Source organism: Oryx dammah, unplaced genomic scaffold, assembly GCF_014754425.2.
Source record: "Oryx dammah isolate SB20612 unplaced genomic scaffold, SCBI_Odam_1.1 HiC_scaffold_13, whole genome shotgun sequence".
In the NCBI taxonomy this organism is placed as follows: Eukaryota; Metazoa; Chordata; class Mammalia; order Artiodactyla; family Bovidae; genus Oryx; species Oryx dammah.
The window spans coordinates 61,945,205-61,970,511 of NW_024070197.1; the positions used below are offsets into that span (position 1 = coordinate 61,945,205).

Below are 25,307 nucleotides of genomic sequence, written 5' to 3' on the forward strand. Positions count from 1 at the left end.
CTCAGACTCGCGTCCATTGAGTCAATGATGCCATCCAGCCATCTCATCCTCTGTCCTCCCCTTCTCCTCCTGCCCCCAGTCCCTCCCAGCATCAGAGTCTTTTCCAATGAGTCAACTCTTCTCATGAGGTGGCCTAAGTATTGGAGCTTCAGCTTTAGCATCATTCCTTCCGAAGAAATCCCAGGGTTGATCTCCTTCAGAATGGACTGGTTGGATCTCCTTGCTGTCCAAGGGACTCTCAAGAGTCTTCTCCAACACCACAGTTCAAACGCATCAATTCTTTGGCACTCAGCCTTCTTCACAGTCCAACTCTCACATCCATACACGACCACAGGAAAAACCATAGCCTTGACTAGACGGACCTTAGTCAGCAAAGTAATGTCTCTGCTTTTGAATATGCTCTCTAGGTTGGTCATAACCTTTCTTCCAAGGAGTAAGCGTCTTTTAATTTCATGGCTGCAGTCACCATCTGCAGTGATTTTGGAGCCCCCAAAAATAAAGTCTGATACTGTTTCCACTGTTTCCCCATCTATTCTTCATTTTCTGAATGTTGAGCTTTAAGCCAACTTTTTCACTCTCCTCTTTTACTATTGTAACATCTTACAGTCTCACAAATAAAGTGCTACAGAGAGTCATGTACAGGTTTTGTGTGGTTGTTAAGTGTGTGTATTTGTGAGGTGTTTTGTTTCTGTCGTGCCACGTGTCTTGCTGGCTCTTAGATCCCTGACCAGGGATTGAACCCGGGCTCCAGCTGTGCAAGTGCTGAGTCCTAACCCCTGAACTGCCAGGGAATTCACATAAGTGTGTTATTTTTGTGTGAACAAGTTTTCTATTGCTACTATAACAAATTACTATAAATGCAGCTACTTACAAAGCACAAATTTATTGTCTTACAATTTTGTAGACTAGAAGCCCAACACCATGGTTTCACCATGCTAAAATCAAAGCAGATCTGTGTTCCTAGTGATTGTAGGACTGCTAAGGGCTTCATTTTCTTGCTCTCAGCTGTGGGCCTTCCCAGCTTCCAGAGACCACCCACTTTCCTTGACTCATGGCCCGCTTCTGTTTTCAAAACCAGCAGCAGCTGGTTGATTCCCTCTCAAGCTAGGAATGTCTGTTCCTCCTTTCATCTCATCTCTACCCTAGCTGGGAAAGGTTCTCTGCTTGTGAGGATTTCTTTGATTAGATTGGGCCCACACTGATAATCGAGGATTATCTCCACTGTCTCAAGGACCATACCCTTAATGACATCTGTAGAGTCCCTTTTGCCATGGAACATAAGGTAACTAAATCAGATTCCAGGAGGGTAGGGAGTGAATATCTTTCAGGGAAAGGGGTCATTATTCTTCTCAGCACAATTAAAATTTCATTTCTCAGAGGTAAATGCTCTGAGAGGGAGTCAATTACTCAGTCATATGGTAGTTGAGAGTGAAACTACCATATACTAGGAGAGTGAAAAAGTTGGTTTAAAACTCAACATTCAAAAAATGAAGATCATGGCGTCCAGTCCCGTCACTTCCTGGCAAATAGATGGGGAAACAATGGAAACAGTGAGAGACTTTTGTTTTGGGGGGCTCCCAAATCCCTGCAGATGGTGAGTGCAGCCATGAAATTAAAAGATGCTTGCTCCTTGGAAGAAAAGCTATGACCAACCTAGACAGCATATTAAAAAGCAGAGACATGACTTTGACCACAAAAGTCCATCTAGTCAAAGCTATGGTTTTTCCATTAGTCATGCATGGATGTGAGAGTTGGACTGTAAAGAAAGCTGAGCACCGAAGAATTGATGCTTTTGAATTGTGATGTTGGAAAAGACTCTTGAGAGTCCCTTGGACTGCAAGGAGATCAAACCAGTTGGTCCTAAAGGAAATCAGTTCTGAATATTCATTGGGAGGACTGATGCTGACTGAAGCTCCAATCCTTTAGCCACCTGATGCAAATAACTGACTCACTGGAAAAGACCCTGATGCTGGGAAAGATTGAGGGCAGGAGGAGAAGGGGACGACAGAGGATGAGATGGTTGAATGGCATCACCAACTCAATGGACATGAGTTTGAGTAAACTCTGGGAGTTGGTGATAGACAGGGAGGCCTGATGTTCTGCAGTCCACGGGGTCACAAAGAATCAGACACGACTGAGCGACTGAACTGAACTGATGGTAGTTGAATGTATACTTTTATAAGAAACTGTCCAACTTTTCCAAAGGGGCTGCACCATTTTACATTTCCACCAGAAGTGTGTAAGGGATTCAATTTCTCTGCATTCTTATCAACATTTGGCACGGTCATTATTGTTTATTTTAGCCACTCCAGTAGGTGTGTAGTATACTTCTTTATGATTTTAATTTAGATTTCTCTAATGTCATATAAATACATTTCCCTAAGGTGTTAAATACTTTTTTATGTGCTCTTTTGCCATCTATATATCCTCTTTGGTGAAATGACTATTCTTGTCTTTTGGCCATTTTCTAACTGGATTGTTTGAACTTCTTACTGCTGAGTTTTAAGAGTTGTCTATAAATTCTGGGTATTTGTCCTTTATCAGATATTAGGTTTGCAGATCCTTTCTTCCATGTATAGCTATCTTATCCTTTTAAGATTTTCACAGGGCATACGTTTGTGATTTTGATGAAGTCCAATTTATCAGTTTTTCCTTTTATGGATTTTCCTTGGGGTGTCAAGTCTAAAAATGCTTTGCCTAGCCCTAGATCCCACAGACTTTTCTTTATTTTTTTTATGTTTTACATTTAACTTCATGCGCTGTTTTGAGTTATTTTTTGCATGAGGCATGTGATTTAGGTCAAGGATGATTTTTTAAAATTTTTGTTTCATTTTATTTGTTTTTTGACTGTGCCGTCCTCTTTGTGGCAATATTTGTTGAAAGGGCTATCTTTGAATTACTTTTGCCCTTATTCAAAAATTAATTCGGCTTATTTGTGTAGTTCAATTTCTGGGTTCTCTGTTCCATTGACATGTGTCTATCCCACAATCTTGATTACTGATCTATAAAATAAATCTTGAAATCTGGTCATCTGATTCCTCCCACTTCATTATTTCATTTCAGAAGTATTTAAAAAAAACTCTTCTAGTTCTTTTGCCTTTCCAAATAAGTTTTAAAATAATTTTGTCATTGTCTAGAAAAACTCTGGGATTTTGATAGGAATTCCTGTCAAACCTTGTTAAACCTTGTTATGGGCTGAATTGTGTTCTTCCCTCCCTCTTAAAAACTTGTATTTTGAAGCTTTAACCCCCAGTGTGACTGTATTTTGGGATAAGGTAGAAAGTAAATAATGTTAAATGAGGTTATAAGGGTGGGTGCTCATCCCATAGGATCAGTCTCCTATAAGAAGAGGAAGAGACACCAGACCTCTCTCTGCAAATATTAACAGAGAAGGAGTCATGTGAAAACACAGCTAGAAGGTATTTGTTTGCCAACCAGAGAGGTCTTACCTCATCTTGGATTTCCAGCCTCCAGAACTGTGCTGCTGCTGAGTCCCTTCAGTCGTGTCCGACTCTGTGTGACCCCAGAGACGGCAGGCAGCCCACCAGGCTCCCCCGTCCCTGGGATTCTCCAGGCAAGAACACTGGAGTGGGTTGCTATTTCCTTCTCCAGTGCATAAAAGTGAAAAGTGAAAGGGAAGACTCCTAGCGACCGCATGGACTGCAGCCTACCAGGCTCCTCCGTCCATGGGATTTTCCAGGCAAGAGTACTGGAGTGGGGTGCCATTGCCTTCTCCGTCCAGAACTGTGAGGAAATGCATTTCTGTTATTTAAGCCACTAGTCTATGGTATGCTGCTATGGGGCAGCCCAAGCAGACTAATATAAACCTATAAGTCAGTCCAGAGGGTATTGATATCTTTATTATATTGAGTCTTTCAATCCATGAACTTTGTGTGTGTCTCCATTTATTTTTATTAGCATTTTGCAGTTTTAAACATATAAGTCTTATAGATATAATTTGTTAGAGTTATGCCTAATATTTCATTTTCTTTTGAATGATTATAAATGGCATTGTATTTTTAAATTAATCTTTGTCTTCATTAACATTTTTCTATTCTACAGTCTGTTTTGTCAGATATCAGTATAGGCACTCTAGCTCTCTCTCTTTTTTAAAATGGACTTTATTTTATTTTTTTCAATTTGTTTGCATCACACGGGTTGCAGGATCTTAGTTCCCTCAACCAGGGGTTGAACCTGTGCCCTTGGCAGTGAAACTGCAGAGTCCTAACCACTGGACTGCCAGTATTTCCCTCTTACTGTATTTTTAATTTTAGTGTTGACATGTTCATTGCTAGTAAATGGAAATATAACTGATTTTTGTGTGTTTATCTTATACCCTGCAACCTGACTTAACTCACATATTCTAGGATTTTAAAAATAGACTCCTTGGGATTTTTACATAGTTAATCTTGCAAAAGAAAGTGAAGTCACTCAGTCGTGTCCGACTCTTTGCGACCCCATGGACTGTAGCCTACCAGGCTCCTCTGTCCATGGGATTCTCCAGGCAGTAGTCCTGGAGTGGATTGCCATTTCCTTCTCTAGGGATCTTCCCAACCCAGGGATCAAACCCAGGTCTCCCCCATTGTCTACAATCTCCGCCAGGGGGATTCTGCAGGCTAGAATACTGGAGTGGGTTGCCATGCTCTCCTCCAGGGTATCTTCCCAACCCAGGGATCGAACCCAGGTGTGCTGCATTGCAGGCAGATTCTTTACCGTCTGAGCCACCAGGGAAGCCATATAGTAGTCCATCGTATGGCTATCCGTTATCAGTTGATGGACATTCAAGTCAGTTTCCACTTTTTGGCTGTATGAATAGGATTATATATGAATAGCCTTATGAATAAGGCTGTAAGTATTTGTATACAAGATTTTTTGTGGACATTGTTTTCATTTCTCTTGGAGTGGGAGGGAGTGGGGTCATATGGTAACTGTGTTTAACTATTTGAGCAGCTTGCAGACTTTTCCAAAGAAACATTTCCACAAACATTCTACTTTTCCTCATCCTCATCAGTACTGTTACTATCCTTCTTTTTGGTCATAACTATCTTTGGGGGTACGGCGTGCCATCTTACTGTAATCTTGATTTGGAATTCCCCAGTGGCTTATGATATTGATCATCTTCATGTGCTTATTGGCCATTTGTATATCTTTTTTGGAGAAGAGTCTATTCAGATCTGCTCCTCATTTTGGGGGGGGTTGTCTTTTTATTATTGAGTTGTAAGAGTTCTTTATATATTCTGAATATATGTCCCCTGCAGTAGAAATGCAGTGTTCACCACTGGACTGCCAGGAAAGTCCCCTTCACCTCTTCTAATTTTATTGACATTAGTTTTATGACCCTGGATGTGGTCTAGCTTGGTATTTGTTCTGTGAATGCTTCAAAGCCTAATATCCCCCGCCCCAGTATCTTTTAAATAAATTCCTTTTCTGTGTAAATCAACCAGAGGCAGTGTCTGTGTCTTTTTCTGCTGCTGCTAAGTCGCTTCAGTCGTGTCCGACTCTGTGCGACCCCATACACGGCAGCCCACCAGGCTCCCCCGTCCCTGGGATTCTCCAGGCAAGAACACTGGAGTAGGTTGCCATTTCCTTCTCCATGCATGAAAGTGAAAAGTGAAAGTGAAGTCACTGAGTCGTGTCCAACTCTCAGCGACCCCATGGACTGCAGCCTACCAGGCTCCTCCATCCATGGGATTTTCCAGGCAAGAGTACTGGAGTGGGGTGCCATTGCCTTCTCCTGTGCCTTTTTCTAGAAACTTTAACTAATACTTGCTGCCCACTGCATCTGTTAATAGCCTTTATTGCAACACTTGCTGTACTGTCCTCTGTCAGTTTACATGTTGGTCTGTGAACTTGAGGATGTAGGTTTTGTGTCTTTTTTTTTTTTTTTTTCTTTAATACCCATTCTGGTACATGGAAAATAATTTATAGGCATTTCTTGGATGAATGAATAAATAAATAGATTTTATTAATGATCACCATTTTTAAAAAGTCTTAGGTAAACTCAGATCTAAGGAGATTTCTTTTTTTTTTTTTTTTTTGCTTATATGTATTCTCCTATCAGTCTTGATCTTAAAAGCAGAATGGGGGACTTCCTTGGCGGTCCAGTGGTTAAGACTTCGCCTTCCAATGCAGGGGGTGAGGGTTCAGTCCCTGGCAGGGAGTTAAGATTCCACATGCCTCAGGGCCAAAAAATAAAATAAATAAATAAATAAACAAACATAAATATTAAAAAAAAAAAAAAGGGCAGAATGTTTTTGGTTCCACAGCCTGTGTGCAGCAAGTGACTGACCCCTGAAACAAACTGTAATGTCTGTTTATGTAATTAGAGTGACATTTCATTCCAGCTCGATCATGTCGTATTTCAAGCACAGACACGTGGGACGTTCCTTGCTCATTCCACAAGACTGATTTCACACCTCCTGCTATTTCCTTCATTACAGGTTGACTTGTCCTCTTGTTGTGAAAGTGTTTCCATAACAAGACATTTCACAATTCACATCCTTGTACAGTGAACAAAAGCTCTGATATGTACCTGGAAGCCTTGTTTTCTAGTCAGGAAGCACATGGTACTCCCTCAGCCTTTCCTGCATTCACCTTTGCGTTTCCTTATGGATAACTGTTGGGTTGTCTTCTCCATTCAGTGTAGGCACTGGGTAGCTCAGACAGGGCCGGGGGAGCCTGGTGGGCCGCCGTCTATGGGGTCGCACAGAGTTGGAGACGACTGAGGCAACTTAGCAGCAGCAGCTCAGACAGGAAAGAGTCTGCTTGCAGTGCAGGAGACCCAGGTTTGATCCCTGGATCAGGAAAATCCCCTGGAAAAGGAAATGGCAACCTATTCCAGTATTCTTGCCTGGGAAATCCCATGGACCGAGGTGCCTGGTGACCTACAGTCCAAAGGGTCACAAAGAGTTGGACACGACTGAGCAACTAACACTTTCCCTTTCCCTAGGTTAAAATGTATATAAAGGATTTTGTTGTATAATGTGCACTGTTAATGTTAAAGAGTTCAGGCTGTTGCTGGTGACTGCCATCTAAGTTGTGTGCAGTAAATGGAGTAGATGCAGGAGCCCGTGCAGGGACCTGAGCTGCACATTCTGCCACTTGGCATGATATCCTATTTATTGCTAAGGCAATTTGGGGTGACTTCCTCTCTGTTGCTTTGGGGATTTTCTAACAGTTTTTACTGCAAGAAAAAAAAAAAAGAAGAAGAACTGAATGAACTGGGGATGGCCCGTGGGAAAAGACTTCTTGAATGATTTCTCTGACTTTCAGTTAAGAGCATATTTAATGGGTTCATGTTTTTCTTCCTTTGAAACTAAATTGACTAGATGGTACTTGAACACAGGAAGATCTTTCTGTATCTTCTCTCACACTTAGTTTCTTCTCTTCTTTGCCATCTTTTTTTTCTTTTTTTGTTATTTCAGCTAGATGCCTTGTTAATAGCTTATATATTGAGAATTTGCAAGAAAGGAGTGAGATATAAATAAAGCAAGATTGTAGAGAGATAAGGATATCATTTTAGTTGTTGTTAGTATCCTTTCATCACATTTCAGGTGAACTCAAGTCAAGAATGGTGGAGAGCATTTTAGTGACAATCCCCATATTCTAAGCTTTGTTATTTTCTGAGTCTTCATCTATTCAGAAGATGTATTAAACAGCATCTGTTGAGTGCTTTTTTGTTCCCCACAGAATTTGACTTTCTTAACGGAATATGGGATAGTTATCATAGGAGCCTTAGTGTTCAATTCAGTGAGTTACAACAGCTGTATATATCCATGTAGCCCCTCCTGAAATGAGGTCTGTGTGGTGTGACTCCATCTCCCCAGAAAGCTTTCTCATGCCTTCTCTCAGGTGGTTCTCTTCCCGCCTCCCCTCACACCTTCTGCCCTAGGCAACCACTCATTTTTATTACAATATGTTAGTTTTCCTATTCCAGAATTTGATGTATATCAGTCATATGTTGTGTAACTCTTTTGTTTGTGGCTTTTTTTACTCAGCATGTTTTTTAGACTCACCCATGTTACTGTGTCATATTCATTTATTTCCATTGTATGAGAATATAGTTTATCCATCCTCTTGATGGGCGTCTGGGTTGTTTCCAAATCTTTTTGAAGACGTGTATTTTTATTTCTCTTAGGTAAATAAATACCAGGGAGTAGGATTGCTAAGTCATAGGGTAGGTGTGTATTTAATGTGAAAAACAGATTGCCAAACAGTTCTCCAAAGTGAGTGCATTATTTTATATTCTCGCCTGCGTGTGTGAGAGTTCCACTTGGTCCATATTCTGGTCCACATTTGGTTTCGTCAGTCTTTTTTATTTTGGTGGGTGTGAGTTTTCATTTGCATTGCTCTGAAGACTAATAATAATGACATCTTGTGCTTATTGGCCATTTGTATGTCTTCTTTTGTGAAATGTGTCCTCCAGTCTCATTTTTTTATCAGTTGTTCATCAGTTTGTTGAATTGTAGGAATTCTTATGGATATGTGCACTTTGTCAGATATAAATGCTATTACTGAGTATTTCTTTTATGTTTTTTTTAGCTCACAATTATATTTATTTGTTATTTTTGGTTGCACTGGGTTTTTGTTGCTGTGAGTGGGCTTTCTCAGGTGCAGACAGTGGGGGCTTTCTCAGGTGCAGACAGTGGGGGCTTTCCTCTAGGTGCAGACAGTGGGAGCTTTCCTCTAGGTGCAGACAGTGGGGGCTTTCGCTAGGTGCAGACAGTGGGGGCTGCTCTCCTGGTGCAGACAGTGGGGGCTTTCTCAGGTGCAGACAGTGGAGACTGCTCTCCTGGTGCAGACAGTGGAGACTGCTCTCCTGGTGCAGACAGTGGGGGCTTTCTCAGGTGCAGACAGTGGGGGCTTTCTCAGGTGCAGACAGTTGGGGCTTTCTCAGGTGCAGACAGTGGGAGCTTTCTCAGGTGCAGACAGTGGGGACTTTCTCTAGGTGCAGACAGTGGGGGCTTTCTCAGGTGCAGACAGTGGAGGCCGCTCTCTGGGTGCGGACGGTGGGGGCCGCTCTCTGGGTGCGGATGGTGGGGGCCGCTCTCTGGGTGCGGACGGTGGGGGCCGCTTTCTGGGTGCGGACGGTGGGGGCTGCTCTCTAGGTGTGGGTCTCAGGCTTCTCTTGGCAGCCTCTCTTCTTGTAAACACAGGCTCCAGGGCGTGAAGGCTTTGGTAGTTGGGGCACATGGGCTTATTTGCTCCACAATTTGTGTAATCTTCTCCAACCAGGGACTGAACCTGTGTCTCTTCATTGGCAGGTGAATTCTTTACCACTTGGCCATTGTGGTGTGTGGTTTGTTCTTTTTTCATTCATTCATTTATTTTTGGTTGTGCTGGGTCTTTGCTTTATGCGGGCTTTTTCTCTAGTTGTGGTGAGTGGGGGCTTCTCTCTAGTTGTGGTGGGTTTCTCATTGTGGTGGCTTCTCTTGTCGCAGAGCCCAGGCTTCTGGGCTTGCAGGCTTCAGTAGCGCTTGGGCTCAGTAGCTGTGGCGCACGGGCTTAGTTGCCCACAGCGTGTGGGATCTTCCCGGACCAGAGACTGAACCCGTGCGTGTCCCCTGCATGGTATGTTCTGATGAGCAGAAATTTTAAATTTCGTTCAAGTTCAGTTTATTTATCTTTTTTTTTTTAAATGGTTAGTGCTTTTTGTTTCCTACAAGTTTCCCTATCCTAAGGTTGAGATGGTTTCTCCTTTCTTTCCCTCATTGTTCTAGTGTTTGTTTAGGTTTTTTTATCTGTCTTGATTATTTTTATATTTAAACAGTTTTTTAAGAATCATGAAAGTAAAAACAATTTAAACTGTTGCTTAAAAAGTTCAAACAGTGAAGAAAGATACAGAAAACAAAATGAAAGTTAATAATTCTATGTTTCTTTTTCTAGATATCCTCTGTTCAGGAGAGTCCTCATTAAGCATATTTGATGCTTAGCATTTAATGCTGAGCATTAAAACGTGGCTACTCTAAATTGAGATGTGTTTAAAGTATAAAATATACACTAAATTTTGAATAGTTAGGAGAAAAAAGCAAACTAGCTCAGTTTTTGTATCCTTTTCATTATTGAAGTGGTAACATTTTTAATATATTGGGTTAAATACAATAATTAAAATTCACTTCACCTTTACATTCTTTAATATGGATACTATAAAGTTTTAAATTATATGTGACTCTTATTTGTCGTTTCCATTATATTTCAATTGAATAGCTCTGTTCTAGACTTTTTCCTAAGCATTTAGTAGTCTTTATATACTTATCTGTGCTTGAGATTTTTTTCCACATGTAACAGTTGGTTTTATTTTATTTTATTTTTTTTTCTCATTAAACTTTTTTTAATGGGTCTCAAATTCTGTGACAGATTTTTGGTCAAGTTGTTTTCATTAAAAAGTACTGATTTTAAAAACTAATAACTTAAACTGCCACACACAAAACATATGGTCCACAAAAACATTCTCCTTTCCTTCTGAAGGTTTTACGATGCATTGTTATCATTAACCAGTCTTTTACTATTAAACTTAAATGGCCAATTGAGACAAACAGTTCTGAGACCGTTCTTCCACCACTGATTAAGACTGGGGTGGCAGGTATTGGGGATAATATTCATTTAGCCTTCTGAGCTTTCTGGGCAGACTTGGTGACCTTGCCAGCTCCAGCTGCCTTCTTGTCCACTGCTTTGATGACACCCACAGCGACTGTCTGTCTCATGTCACGCACAGCAAAACGGCCCAGGGGAGGATAATCAGAGAAGCTCTCGACACACATAGGCTTGCCAGGAACCATATCAACGATGGCAGCGTCACCAGATTTCAAGAATTTAGGGCCATCTTCCAGCTTTTTCCCAGAACGACGATCAATCTTCTCCTTCAGCTCAGCAAACTTGCAAGCAATGTGAGCTGTGTGACAATCCAGCACAGGTGCATATCCTGCACTGATCTGGCCTGAGTGGTTCAAAATAATCACCTGAGCTGTGAAGCCAGCAGCTTCCATGGGTGGATCATTTTTGCTGTCACCAGCCACACTGCCACGACGGACATCTTTGACAGACACGTTCTTGACATTGAAGCCCACACTGTCCCCAGGAAGGGCTTCACTCAGTGCTTCATGGTGCATTTCTACAGACCTCACCTCAGTTGTTACATTGACTGGAGCAAAGGTGACCTCCATGCCAGGTTTGAGAACACCAGTCTCCACACGACCCACAGGGACAGTACCAATACCACCAATTTTATAGACATCCTGGAGAGGCAAACGCAAGGGTTTGTCAGTTGGGCAAGTTGGTGGCAGGATGCAATCCAGAGCTTCAAGCAGGGTGGTTCCACTGGCATTGCCGTCCTTACGGGTGACTTTCCATCCCTTGAACCATGGCATATTAGCACTTGGCTCCAGCATGTTGTCACCATTCCAGCCAGAAATTGGCACAAATGCTACTGTGTCGGGGTTGTAGCCAATTTTCTTAATGTAGGTGCTGACTTCCTTAACAATTTCCTTGTATCTCTTCTGGTTATAAGGTGGCTCAGTGGAATCCATTTTGTTAATGCCAACAATTAGTTGTTTCACACCCAGGGTATAAGCCAGAAGGGCAAGCTCACGGGTCTGCCCGTTCTTGGCAATACCGGCTTCAAATTCACCAACACCAGCAGCAACAATCAGGACAGCACAGTCAGCCTGGGATGTGCCTGTAATCATGTTTTTGATGAAGTCTCTGTGTCCTGGGGCATCAATGATGGTAACATAGTACTTGCTGGTCTCAAATTTCCACAGGGAGATATCAATGGTGATACCATGCTCACGTTCAGCTTTCAGTTTGTCCAAGACCCAGGCATATTTGAAGGAGCCCTTTCCCATTTCGGCAGCCTCCTTCTCGAACTTTTCAATTGTTCTCTTGTTGATCCCGCCACATTTGTAGATCAGATGGCCAGTCGTGGTAGACTTCCCTGAATCTACGTGCCCAATGACAACGATGTTGATGTGGGTCTTCTCCTTTCCCATTTTGGCTTAGGTTTAACGGTGGTTTTCACGACACCTGTGTCCTGGCAGCAAACCCGTTGCGAAAAAGAACAGTTGGTTTTAGTTACATGAAGCCTGTTTTCCTGAAATTTGTCATTTTTGCTTAAAAATAAAAAAATATACACACACATATCGTGTTGTGCATATAGATTATTTGATATTTCTCTTAGTGGCTGCATAGTGTTCTATTTTGAATGTTCTATAATTTGTAAAACCATTTCCCTATAGAGACATTTAGTTTATTTACTGTTTTGCTTTCTGCTAAACAGTGTGTTTTTAGAGGCTTCTTCATATTTAGAAATCTGATAAAAACAGTTTTCTTCTCAAATAGAAGTGGTTATTATAACCAGAATGGGTGAATTGTGTAGAGGAAGTCAAGGTTCCCTTGTCAAGGACAAAATGGTTCCATAACTCTAATCAAAACAGCCTTAGGAGGAGCAGGCCCTTTAAATATAGTGTATTTTTCCTGCTGGAGTTCCAACTGCCTCTCTTTTGTTCATGATCAGTTGTTACACATGATCAGTTACACAGCAAGTTTAGGCTGGACAGAGGGTCACAAACGAAAAGAAGCCAGTATTCTGTGCCTGAGCTTAAGGGATTTTTTAATGCTCACTGTGTTCTTTTGAAAAGTTCTCCTCTTTCTAATTATTCTCCTTTTTTTCTAAGCAAAACATCTTTCCTAATGGTTCTAAAATCTAAAATTTTTTTTTTAATTTATTTATTTTTAATTTTTTACTTTACAATTCTGTATTGGTTTTGGCATAGATGGCCAGCTTCCTTAGTGGCTCAGTGGTAAAACTAGAGACCCAGGTTCCAATGCAAGACACCCGGGTTTGATCCTGGGTTGGGACGATCCCCTGGAGAAGGGCATGGCAACCCACTCCAGTGTTCTTGCCTGGAGAATCCCGTGGACAGAGGAGCCTGGCGGGCTACAGTCCACGGGGTCACAGAGAGTTGGACACGGCTGAGCAACTGAACCGGCATGCAGAGTATGTGGCCGGTCGTTTTGTAGTAAGAGAGTCTAGAAGAGAACTCACCTGTAAGCATTAGCAAGAGTGAGTGCAGTGAGATTATTTCCATATACTCTGGTCAGTTTAACATCTGTTTGTGAGTGTTGAAATAGGCCAGCGTGTTATTTCCATGATTGTGGCCTGGGAAATGTGCGTCTTTTTCAGTCAGCATGTGTAACTGATAAATGCAGCCCTTGAAGGAGCCTTTAGAGGGAAGTGGACAGATTGGAGCAGCTGCTCCAACAGAGGTGTGTTGGGCGCTCCTCACGGCTCTATCTCCAGGCCAGAATTGTTTTGGTTCCTGAACTGGGAATTGAGTCTATGATCTGACTCCGGGCCTGGGAATTCCTTTGAAACAACAGGATCATGAACTTTATCTCAAGGTTGATAAAGTTAATTTCCTTTTTCAGGTATCAGTTTGCCTTTAGAACTTTGTAGCTAAAATGTTCCCTTGCTGACACTTTTATTTTCTCCTTCCCTGACACATGTTTTGGCTTATTTAGGATTCACACAGGCTTTCAAACTGTGTGTGTGTGTGTTCTTTTAAATTTGTGGGTTACAGAGGTACAGGAAGAAAAGTCAGCACTTTCTTGTGTTAAAATGCAATGATTTTTTTCTCCCCCGTGAAAGAAAACCTGGAAGGAAAAGTTGGATGAACTTTGCAAGCAGTTTAAGAAGTAGAATGATTTCCAAACCGTAAACCCTGGACTGAGGCACAAGTAGAGTACTTCTGTTAGATTTTCTGTTGACTCTTTCATGAAGAAGATACTTGTTGCTCTGAACCTGGTCTGAGTCTTTTCAGTTTCCAGTTTTGATTGGATACTGGAACCATTTTGTGGGCAACTGTATATTGCTTCTTTAGAGAACTGAAAAGTTCCACTGATCTGGATCCTTTGGCAGTCAGTTGATACTTTGTCAAGACTAGTGAGCACTCCTGGGTCCAGTCTTGAACTTGCGGGTATGCCCAGTATTGAGTTATTTGTGAACAGACATAAAAAACATGCATCTTTCTATTTATAATAGAGGGAAGAAAATACTGTCATGAATATTACTGCTGGCTTCTTCTTTGGAAGTGTGTGCACGCACGTGTGCATGTGTGTGTGTGTGTTTAGTCACGCAGTCGTGTCCAACTCTGCAGCCCCATAGCTCACCAGGCTTCTTTGTCCATGGGGATTCTCCAGGAAAGAATACTGGAGTGGATTGCCATGCCCTCCTCCAGGGGATCTTCAAAACCCAGATATCGAATCCAGGTCTCCCACATTACAGGTGGATTCTCTACCATCTGAGCCACCTGGGAAGCCCAAGAAAACTGAGTGGGTAGCCTATCCCTTCTCCAGGGGAACTTCCCTACCCAGGAATCAAACTGGGGTCTCCTGCATTGCAGGCAGCTTCTTTACCAGCTGAGCTATCAGGGCAGCCCTCTGCCAAGTCGGTAAAGTATTATCATGGCCTTTTGGCTTGGGTAGATCTGCCATGAAAATGCAGTTTCAGCTTGAGTCGTAGCCACTCCATGCCACACAGGGACTGGTGCTTGCCTGCAGGCAAAGCTCTGTATGTAACTGGGCTCTCTCAGCTGGGTCCCTTTTTCTGGTGATTGACTCCATTCCAGTTTTCTACATGGTTTTGGTTGCTCTTTATGCCTTTAAATACTTGTTTTTCCAGTTTTATCCAGAGTTTATCATTGTTATCTGATAGTGGAAGGATTAGTCCATAAAAAGTACTCCACCATTACTGCGTTATTCGATTTTAAAAACAGATTCTCTCATTACTCTCCCACCACAAATATATAACTTTGCCATTCAGCTTCAGCTGTCATATATATAATTACTTTCTGAAAACTCTTTATGGGCTTTGAGTAATTCCACCTACTGATACGTTAACCATTTAAGGTGCTGTAGGAGAACAACTAGCCAGTCACCATGGTAAAATTTGTGATGTGTTGAAGGCCAAATAATCCAGAGCATATTGTAGCTGCAGATAAGTAATTTGGTTTCCATCTTGTTGCCAGTCTACTCAAAACGTACTCTAAAACCTTTACCAAAATAATGCAGTAGATGGACCAGGGTTTAGTGGGATTAAGAATGAACAATTGACATACCTTTTTAAAGAAATTTACTTTGACCGCATGGAGCCTTTGTTGCAATGTGCGTGGGTCTCGCTTGTTATGACAGGTGGGCCTCCCCTTGTGGCACGCTGGCGTCTATTGCGGCATGTGGGCTTAGGTTTCCCACAGCATGTGGGATCTTCATTCCCTGACCAGGGCTCAGACCTGCATCCCCTGCAGTGGAAGGCAGATTCCTAGTCACTGGACCACCAGCGACGTCCTGATGTACGTTTATAAATGCCTGGATTAGTGGTTCTCAAACTGTTTGGTCTTAGGACTTCTTTACATTCATACAAATTACTGAGAACCCCAAAGAGCTTTTGATCTGTTCCTGTATTAGAACTTAAAGCTAAGAAATTATTCAGGTAGTAATAAACTCGTTGAAAGCGGAAGTGTCAGTTGTTAAGTCATGTCCGGCTCTTGCGACCCCATGGACTGTCAACTGCCACGTTCCTCTGTCCATGGAATTCTGTAGGCAAGAGCACTGCAGTGGGTAGCCATTCCCTTCTCCAGAATAAACTCATTACATGTTAGTAAAAGTAGCATTTTTATGAAAAATAAATATATTTTCCAAAACAAAAAAAATTCAGAGGAATGGCCTTGTCTTACATTTTAGTTTAGTATTATCTCTGGAAAGATACTCAAGCAACTAATAACAATATTTATCTCAGAGGAGCCAGAATTTGGTAACTAGAAGATAGGAGAGGGAAAGAAGGCATATTTTCAATTTGAATTTTGTGCCTTGTACATTAATTACCATTTTTAAAATGTAAATGATTTAATAAAACCCTTATCTTTTCTTCTGGCAGAAAGGTGTTTAAAGTAATAGATTTTCAAAAATTATTTTATTTTAGATACTTATATTTAGAGGGGAGAAGAACTTCAGGAGACACCTCTTCAATCTAAATTCGGTTCCCACTGTCTTTCTCTCTTATAGTCCCCGATTCTTTTCTTTTGTAGCACTTACCTCAACTTGTAAGTACATAGATTTTGTTGTCTATTTTATTTTTTCACCTTTCTTCTCTCTCACTAGATGGTTAACTCCCTGAGGGCACGAATCAAATCTGTTCACTCTTCTCAGTCTAGTACTTGGTTCATAATGGTTTGTCAGCAAACATTAATTAAACAAATGAATGAGGGTCTATGGGAAACTCACATCAGTTTCCCATTTGTCGATGCTGAGCAGTTCTGGACAGATGCCAGAATACAAATATCCTGCCCAAACACCATTTCTTTATGGGTAAAAAGCTTCCTGCGTTTGTTCAGGCTCCCCATAGATTGTGCATTAGATGAGCAATAAATGTTTAGTAAGCAACTTGGAAGGTGAGCGTCACAGAGGAGGCCACAGAATGGGTTTGTGCTCATACTTTCATGCATGAAGCCATTTTGCTATTTTAAAGATTTCCTTCTCCATCTCATTCTTTCATTTATGTTTTTCTCTAAATAAAATAAACATTAAAAAAAAACTCTGATGCTAAGGTAAAGAGCATTACACCAAACATTTCTTCCTTCCTGGATGAAGATAGCCAAACATTTCATCTGTTTCCCTGCGGTGGTTCTTTTAGTGTTCTCAGCTCATTCACCACTGGGTCATCAGAGGCAAGCAGGTGGATTTCAAAGCCAGCACTTTGCTCATGAGACCCTCCATTGCCATAAGATCTGCCACTGCCGTAGTAACAAGAGCTGATGCTCTTGCTGTAGCCACTGAGGTCCACTCCTTTGCCTCAGGTTCCATGTAATCTCACTATTTCTAAAAAGATTTATTCCCTCTTCTATTCAAAACAACCCTGTGGAGCAGAAGATTTATAGTCATTAGTAGAAGAGCACATGGTGAACTATATTTTCATAGTAAAGTCATTCTTTTCCCATCTGTGAACAGATCTTTCACTTAGGTTTGCTTAATAAGTATAGGAATGAAGAGCAGAGTGTATGCTTCTGGAAGGTACCTCAGCTGATAGCTTGTGCTGGAGATCATGCCGTGATTTTTTTGGAGCTATGGTGAGTGTATTTTATAAACCAAAAATCAGCACACCTGCTGCAACAAATTTTTTTTCATTTGTACCAGAAAAGTCATACAGTGGTATTAAAAAATAAGTCAATAGCATGGATGGTCCTAAAGGCATTACGCTATGTGGAATAAGCTTTGTGGGTTTTTTCCCCTAAATAAATGCCTTTGCCAAAATTTTTGAAAATAATAATAATAAGGAGGTCCTCCCTGGTGGTCCAGTGGCTAAGACTCCATGCTCCCAATGCATAGGGCCCAGGTTTGATTCCTGGTTGGCAAACTAGATCCCACATACTGCAAATAAGATTCCACATGCCACAACTGAGACCCTGTGCAGTGAATAAAGAAAATACATTTTTAAAAACAATAAGTCAAATATAGTTATACATTAAAGAGTAAAGTAAAAAAGTTGGCCTTGTCCAAGAATATCAGGACATAAAAATGCTTTTCCTAGAAGGAAGGCAGGAGGTTGACTCTTTAAAAAATTGGAAAGCTGTGTTTTGATTTCCACTTTATTGATCTTTCAGCACAGTGTTGGCATCAGCACTCCTAGAACTGCAGCCTGGCCCCACCTCTCTACCCAGAGTAGGATGCTGCACCACAGACTACACAAAGCCATCATAGAGAGATGTCTTTTTTGCTGCAAAGGACACTTTTGCCTTAAAGCCTGTAGGTCAGACAGGTGAAAACAGGAGAATATAACGGTGACCCAGGACTATCCCATTTGGCCATCCTCACCTAATCTGTATAGATCATACACTCTAGGAAATAGCAAGTATCTGGTGGTAGCAAAAGGACCTCTGAGAAAGAACAGCTTCATTGACTACCTGGGTTTTTCTGAGTTTCTTCATCTTATACAAGTAACTTCCTGTAGTTATGGGAATTGGTCAAGACAAGCTCTTTTGCTTGTTTTTCTTAGACGTCACTCCAATTCGTGCCATAGCTGCACATTGCAGAATAGTAAAAGGAAAAGAGCAAAAAAATAACAAAAGTTCTGAAAACAAATACAAGGAAACCAAAGGAACCAAAGAGGAAACTGACATGAGAAATTCAGAAAGAGCCCAGCCTAGTTGAAAACATGCCTGTGCTGTGCATTCAGAGTTTTTTCCCGTGGTATATTTATGGGAGCTACAGGTGCCCTGGGAGTTCTATTGTGTATTGTAAATGTTTCATTCTCTGAACTTTTCTAGTCCTTATCCCTTTCTAGGTTTTTGTAATATCTGACTGAACATTGTTTTGAGATGGAATTTTTAGTTCCTGCTGTACCTCTTCTTGTCCCAAAGTAACAAACTCTTAACACTGATAGCAGTATCACTCTGGGAGGCATTTATGGGGACCTGAATCTGTGACTGTAACCCAGAATTTCACCTGTGAAAGTTCTCTGGGTAGTGGCTGGTATTGTCACTGTGCTCAGGACCATGTATGTTTACATGTTGAGGTCATAAGCCCCACCAGTGGGAACCCAGATTACTTGGTTTACTTACCTCTGTATCAGCAGCACCCAGAAGAATTTATGTTAGAAACAGGCACTTAATACATATTTGTTGAATTGATGAGGTTTTAGGAAGAAGATTGGAGAAGGAGTGGTATATTTGAAAGGACAGCCCAAAATGCATCTTAACACTGAAGAATTTGAACATTCCCCTCCACATTTCCTTATGCACAGGTGTAGGTATTTTTCCAGGTCTGTTTTGGGAAGTGTTTTTAACCATGACCCCATAGGAAGAAATATAATAAGACAAAATGCACTATTTGTGTGTAATGAGGTAAAAATATAATGTTTTATTCCATTTACTTTTCTTAAAATAAAATACTGATTGTACCCACTAAATTGACTCAAGATCCATTAGATTAAAACCAGCAGTTTGAAAACTGCTCTAAGAATGACTGGGTCTAGAATGTGTTTAAATGTTAATCTAAGAAGATAATGTCAGTTTGTTTTCAAAGTGGTTGAATCAGTCTAGCAGCAAGTGAGAGTTCCTACTGCTCCAGTCCTTGGCATTGGCAGACTTCAGTATTGCCATTTTTGTGGGTGTGAAACGGTGTGTCCTTGTTTACTATTAGAATGCAACTTTTCCTATAGCTTTAATTTGCATTTCCCTATTACTGATTCAGTTTCCTAGTGGGGAGACAGTTGTTTACTATTAGAGTGCACTTTGATGTTTTTACCTAAATATAAAGTACGTCTTAACTGTTCTTAGATCTTGAGGTTTTTGAAAATCTAAGGAAAATTATGGACCTGCCTCCTAGAAAAATTACACATATGCTGAGAATTCTTGACCACTGTGGGAGCTTCAGAGAGAGAGCGAGCTGGTGAAGAGTTCCCATGGGCTCCCAAAGAGAGACGGTTAATCTCTGTTCCACTCTAAGTCAGTTGCTGTGCTGGGTGGACGCTTCCCTGCACACCAGCACCACTGCCCTTCCTGAAGCTTTCTGGAAAAGTGCGATAGGGCCCACACCTTTGCACTGGTGGCAGAATAGGTCGGTGTCTATCACGGGGCACCAGTGCACATAGCATCACGTGTATAGACGGCGTGCTAAAGATGAGTGAGAGAGCAGAGGCTGTAAATGAACATAACTGAAGAAAACGGAAACTGAAAGCAACTAATAAAAGACTCTGCGAATATCCAGAAGAGAGTGGCTGGGTGCAAGTTTTTCCTACATGAGATGGTAGATTGAACTAATTTTATTTAAATCGAAATAGGATAGTCTAGTAGTCTTGAGGCCCTGATGGGCTTTGGTAACTGATATGAGTTACATGGACCCCAGTTACACACAGCATTATTTGTTTGTATTATGATACAGTTAACAAGTAGATATAATTCTACATGGGTAAATTGATCTCAAGGGGAAAACGGTTTATGCTTTCTTTGATCTGCCAGTCCCATAGATTTCTTTTTTTCTGCTCTGTTTTCCCTATGGCTTTTCTTACTCATCTAAGGCCAGAATTTAGAATTTATCCCATTACTTTGGCTCCAAGGAACTTTATTCACTACCCAGCCATGTGATTCAGCACCCAGTCAGTGGTTGACTAATTAGATACATCGTTCTCTTTAGAGTCACCTCCAGCCTTCCCTGACTTCCACTCCAAAGTCGCCACATCTGTGAAATAAAGCTGTTTTGTAGTATAAGGACCCTTGTATTTACTTTCAGAAGGGACATCCTTCCAGAAGCCATTTTTTATTTGATTTGGTAAGAAGTATGTGTGGATACCTTACAAGACATGTATTCCAAGCTCTATTGGGAGACCAGCATTTTAAAAGATAGAAAGTATGCAAGATTCAACCAAGTAGAAAACTAGTTGTCTCTCAGTGGATCATTTTCAGCTTTCGTTGGAGTGTATCCATTAGCAGTGCAAATGTGGGGTTGGATAGCACAATAAACAAATATTGAAAACTTCAGATTGTATTTATGAAACTCTGGCCCTCAGAGAAATTGACCATGTCAAGGAGACCATGAAGCACATCCCTATTGGATCACAGGTAGTTATTCTTTTATTCTGAATTCAAAACCAGTTACTTCTAATGGTCCTGAATATGTCTCCAAAATGTGCTCAGGGTTAGTATCCCTGGAGAAAAGATAGGAGAATCTGATAGAAGGTGAGCCACCTGCCTTTGTATAATATGGGGGTGCTGATGGTCGGGGAAACTCCTTAAAGGTGGCAAAGGCATTAAAAAAAAAAACTGGCTTCATGGTTTGTCAAACACAAAGTATGAAATTTGATGGTTTTGTTGGTTTTTTTTTTTTTTTTTTTTGCTAAGAGTTGGGGAGCAGGTGGGCAGAATTAAATGCACAGACTGACTAAAACTTCAACACACTTGATTCACTTCATAGCATATCAGCCTCTACTGCTGCTGCTGCCGCCGCTGCTGCTACTGCTGCTAAGTTGCTTCAGTCGTGTCCGACTCTTTGCGACCCCATAGACGGCAGCCCACCAGCCCCCCGATCCCTGGGATTCTCCAGGCAAGAACACTGAAGTGGGTTGCCATTTCCTTCTCCAGTGCATGAAAGTGAAAAGTGAAAGTGAAGTTGCTCAGTTGTATCTGACTCTTCTCGACCCCATGGACTGCAGCCCACCAGGCTCCTCCATCCATGGGATTTTCTAGGCAAGAGCACTAGAGTGGGGTGCCATCGCTTTTTCTGATCAGCCTCTGCAGAGCTTAGCTATTTTGGAGCCGGTGGTGTGAATTATTCTCTGTTAATAAGAGTCTGGCTTTTTTCCCCGCATTGGAGAAAAGAAGCTTGTGTACATTTTACCCAGCTTGGCAGTTCTCAGACTTTTTTGTTTTCAGGACCTCTTAGCACTCTTCAAAATTGTTCAGTTGGTTTATAACTGCCATTTATAGTGTAAAAAGTTAAAACTGAGAACAACTTAAAATATTTATTAGTTCATTTTCAAATAACAATAATGAACTTTGATACATGTTAACATAATATAAATAACCATATTTACCAAAAAAATTAGAGTCGTGCTGTGATTTTTCTCTTTAACATCTGGTTTAATAGAAGAGCAACTTCCCAGGTAACGCAGTGAAAAAGAACCTGCCTGCCAGTGCAGGAGATGCCAGAGACACGGGTTTGATCACTAGGTTGGGAAGATCCCCTGGAGAAGGAAATGGCAGCCCACTCCAGTATTCTTGCCTGGGAAATTCCATGGACAGAGGAGCCTGGTGGGCTGTAGTCCATGGGGTTGCCACAAGTTGGACACAACTAAGCACACGTGCGTATCTTAATAGAAGATAACTGGATTCTCAGATCTGCTGCTCCAGTCAACCTGTTTTAAAATATGTTACTTTGAAAAAAAAAAAATGTTACTTTGGTTGAATTATATGCAAAAAAGCCTGTCTTATACATATACATAGTTGGAAAAGGAAGGGGTATTTTTTCTATTCTTTTTTTTTTTATTTTTCTTATTAAGGAAGGAGTATTTTAATAGCTATTTAGATCATTTGGGGTATTGTTCTGTGGTACTACACAAAAATACAACTAATGATAGTTTTTTTTTCTATAAGAAAGCATTACAACTTTTTTTTGACATAGCAAAACTGAAAAGAGTCTAAATACCCAGTAGTGTGACTAATGAAATATAGTATATCTGTACAATGGAATATAATATAGTTGTTAAACCCTAAGATGAGTATATACTTACTGGGAAAGCCTCTGAAGTACATTATTAAAAAATACAGGAGACCTGAAACAGCAGTTTAGTGAGAGGGTTAGCCAGCAGGAGTCTAGCTTCTTGGCTTCAAAGTCCAGGCCTGCTACTTGTAGTTACAGAGCATTGGAAAGCATCTTCAGTTTCTCTGTGCCTCTCCTACTGTCCTTTGCTTTGGGTGAACTCTCTAGGTGACCCTTCTGTTTCTGAAACTTTTAGCTCTAAATAATGGTCTCAATCCAGCAAAAATATCCAGGACTCCCACATCCCCAATACCCACAACAAAAGAGAGAAAAAGTTCTTTTGCCTTCGATAACTAGGAAGTCAGTGGGGACATCCACCAGCTGTTGCAGAGGACGAGTAAGACAGTCCGGATGCAGTGGGAGAGGGCAGGAGCCAGGGTGTGCAAGGGATGCAGCAAGTGAGGGCAGCCTCTGGGAGCAACTACAAAGGGAAAAGCGAAAATAGAAGAAGGTATAGCTAAAGAAGGGTATAGCTACTAGAGTACACACGCGGCCCTCCCAGCTCCTATCAGTCATCACAAGGGGGCTACAGCAGAAACGCAGACCACGGCATGAACTACCAATACAGATAAAGCCCCCGAGGGGGTGAAGATTTGTACCTTCTGCACTTACCCTCCCATTTTAAGATTCAGTTTTATGCCTCACAGTTAACATGTCAGCCGCCCTCTCCAGGCCCCTCCAGCCTCCCCTGTCCACATTGACCTGTCGTGAGGTGCAGCTGGTCACACCCATGACCTGTCCTATGACCCATATTTAGCCGTGTTTAGGACTCCGTGTCTTCATTGGTTTGTTAGCTGCCATTACAACTTTGAGCAGTTTTTTGAGTTCTTGCAGTTAAATATCCCTCTGTTTATTTATGATTGATGTTAGTGTTAACTCAGTTTGCCTTTAAATAGTCATGGAAGGGATACGTCATCTGTTAATGCTTTTGTGAAGTGAGTTAAACAAGCTTTCTGTATTTTAATGCTTGTGTGCTCTAGTTGCTTCTATTCCAAAACTAATGCACTCCTTGAGCTGAGAATTCCATCCATCCTTTTCTACCTCCTCAGCAGTCTCCCTTCTTTAGATACACCTCTTTCTTCTATTTTAGCTTTTCCCTTTGTAGTTGCTCCAAAAGTTTGCCCTTGCTTGCTGTATCCCTCGCACATCCCTGGCTTCTGCCTTCTCCCACTGCATTTGGCCTCTGTCTTACTCCTCCTTGGTAGTCATTGGTGGAGGTCCCCAATGACTCCACAATGCGGGAGCCCTGGCTTCAGTCCCTGGGTTGGGAAGATCTCCTGGAGAAGGCAGTGGCACCCGACTCCAGTATTCTTGCCTGGGAAATCCCGTGAACGGAGGAGCCTGGTAGGCTACAGTCCATGGGGTTGCAAAGAGTTGGACACAACTGAGCAATTTCACTTTCACTTTTCAGAGTACACAAGCATAGAGCCTCCACATAGGGAGAGTGGCCTGAAAGTTAAGATGGATCCTGTTTGATTGTTCTTACTTACAACAGGAAAGAGAAGATGATGTTAGGGACTCGAGGAGTGTGGTGGTGGCTGGAATGGTCTCTGGGAAATGGGAAAGGGGAGCTTCCTAGAGTCACTCCCCAAGACTTCTGAGCAGCTTTAAGAGCAGGTCTGAGTCTGGAAATCATAGATCTGCAGGATCAATGTGACTGTGATCTTCCCTGGAAGCCTCAGGAGCAGGATTGCAGGCATAGCATGTGTCTTCGGGGCCATGCTGCTGGCCGTCTCTGAGGACCTCCAACACCCCGAGAGCCAGTGACTAGATCTGCCCTTCCTCACTATTTTGCTGCAGGCAAGCTCCAGTAGGCAGCACAACCTGTCAAACAGAATAGTACATATAACTTGCCTCATAAAAAAGCAACACCTTGATTTCCCTGTTTAAAAACATAACACAAAACATTGACGAGCTCAACAAAACACACAGTGGCTTTATGCATTAGCACCTAATTCATCAGCGCACCGAATTCAGATACTTGGATTTCTTTATCTAATTCACAGAGTTCTCCAGTGGTAGTTTCTTAAAGCTTAGTTGCAATGTGGAATCTGAAAACATATCAGTAAGCATCTTTTACTATCATATGAAAATTTTTGGTCTCACTTGCATTTTGAATGAATTTTTTTAACTAATACACATGATTTGTAATACCATGCACTAGTCGTTTTAGGCATTTGTAGAATGCTAGTTCACTGGATTACACAGAGCTAATGTTGACTGATTTCATTAACAAGTTGTATTCATTAATATCACCACCAATCTCATCAGAAAGTCTTTAAGTACCAGGAAGCCATCCAGCTCACAGTGGTAGATCCAAATTTTCCAGAATTCTAAATCTCAGAATTTTTCATTGGCAGCAGATACTGTCAGTTGTTCTCCTTCAAGTGAAAGACTTCGTTCGTTTTTCAGAAATGAGAAAATATCTGCCAAGTACCCAAGTATGAGTAACCGTAGTTTATCTGGAAAAGCAGATTTAGCTTGCAACTTGGTTGTACAAATGCTTTTCCTAGAGACCACCACTCTTGGCAGGAGTGCTTACTTCTACTTCATAAAGTGGAATATTAAAAAGATACCTATTAAAGAATTAAGGTTTAATAAGTTAGCCTTATTTTAATAAAATTATATTTATTTCATTACAAATGCAATTATAATTGTATATAAAATGTTTATTTCCCTTAATTTTTATGGCTTTTGGGTTTTCTTTTTTAATAAGAATAAAGCTCTTATTTTAGAATAATTTTATAGTGAACAATCTGATCAGAAAAGTTGCTAAAATGATACAGAGAGTTCCCCTATATTTTTAATCCAGCTTCCCCTAATTTTAACAATTATATGACCATGGGACATTTGTCAAAATTAAGATATCAACAAGAGGATAAAACTTAACCAAATTCTAAATTATATTCCAATTTTCCCATAAGAGTTCAATCCAGAATATCCCATTACATTTAGGCAACAGTATTTTCTCCACCACTTTTAAAGAAATAAATAAATTTAAGATT

At 41.1% G+C, this 25,307-nt stretch overlaps 2 protein-coding genes across 2 annotated transcripts in view; one reads left to right on the forward strand and one right to left on the reverse strand.

Annotated features, from left to right (window-relative positions):
- LOC120872846 (craniofacial development protein 1) overlaps window positions 1-25,307 on the forward strand; it is a 105,223-nt gene that overhangs the window by 35,825 nt on the left and 44,091 nt on the right. The window lies entirely within an intron of this gene.
- LOC120872842 (elongation factor 1-alpha 1-like) lies at window positions 10,370-12,057 on the reverse strand. The gene has a single exon (XM_040253503.1). It carries the CDS (start codon window positions 11,985-11,987, stop codon window positions 10,599-10,601), a length of 1,389 nt encoding a protein of 462 aa, XP_040109437.1. The 5' UTR covers window positions 11,988-12,057; the 3' UTR covers window positions 10,370-10,598.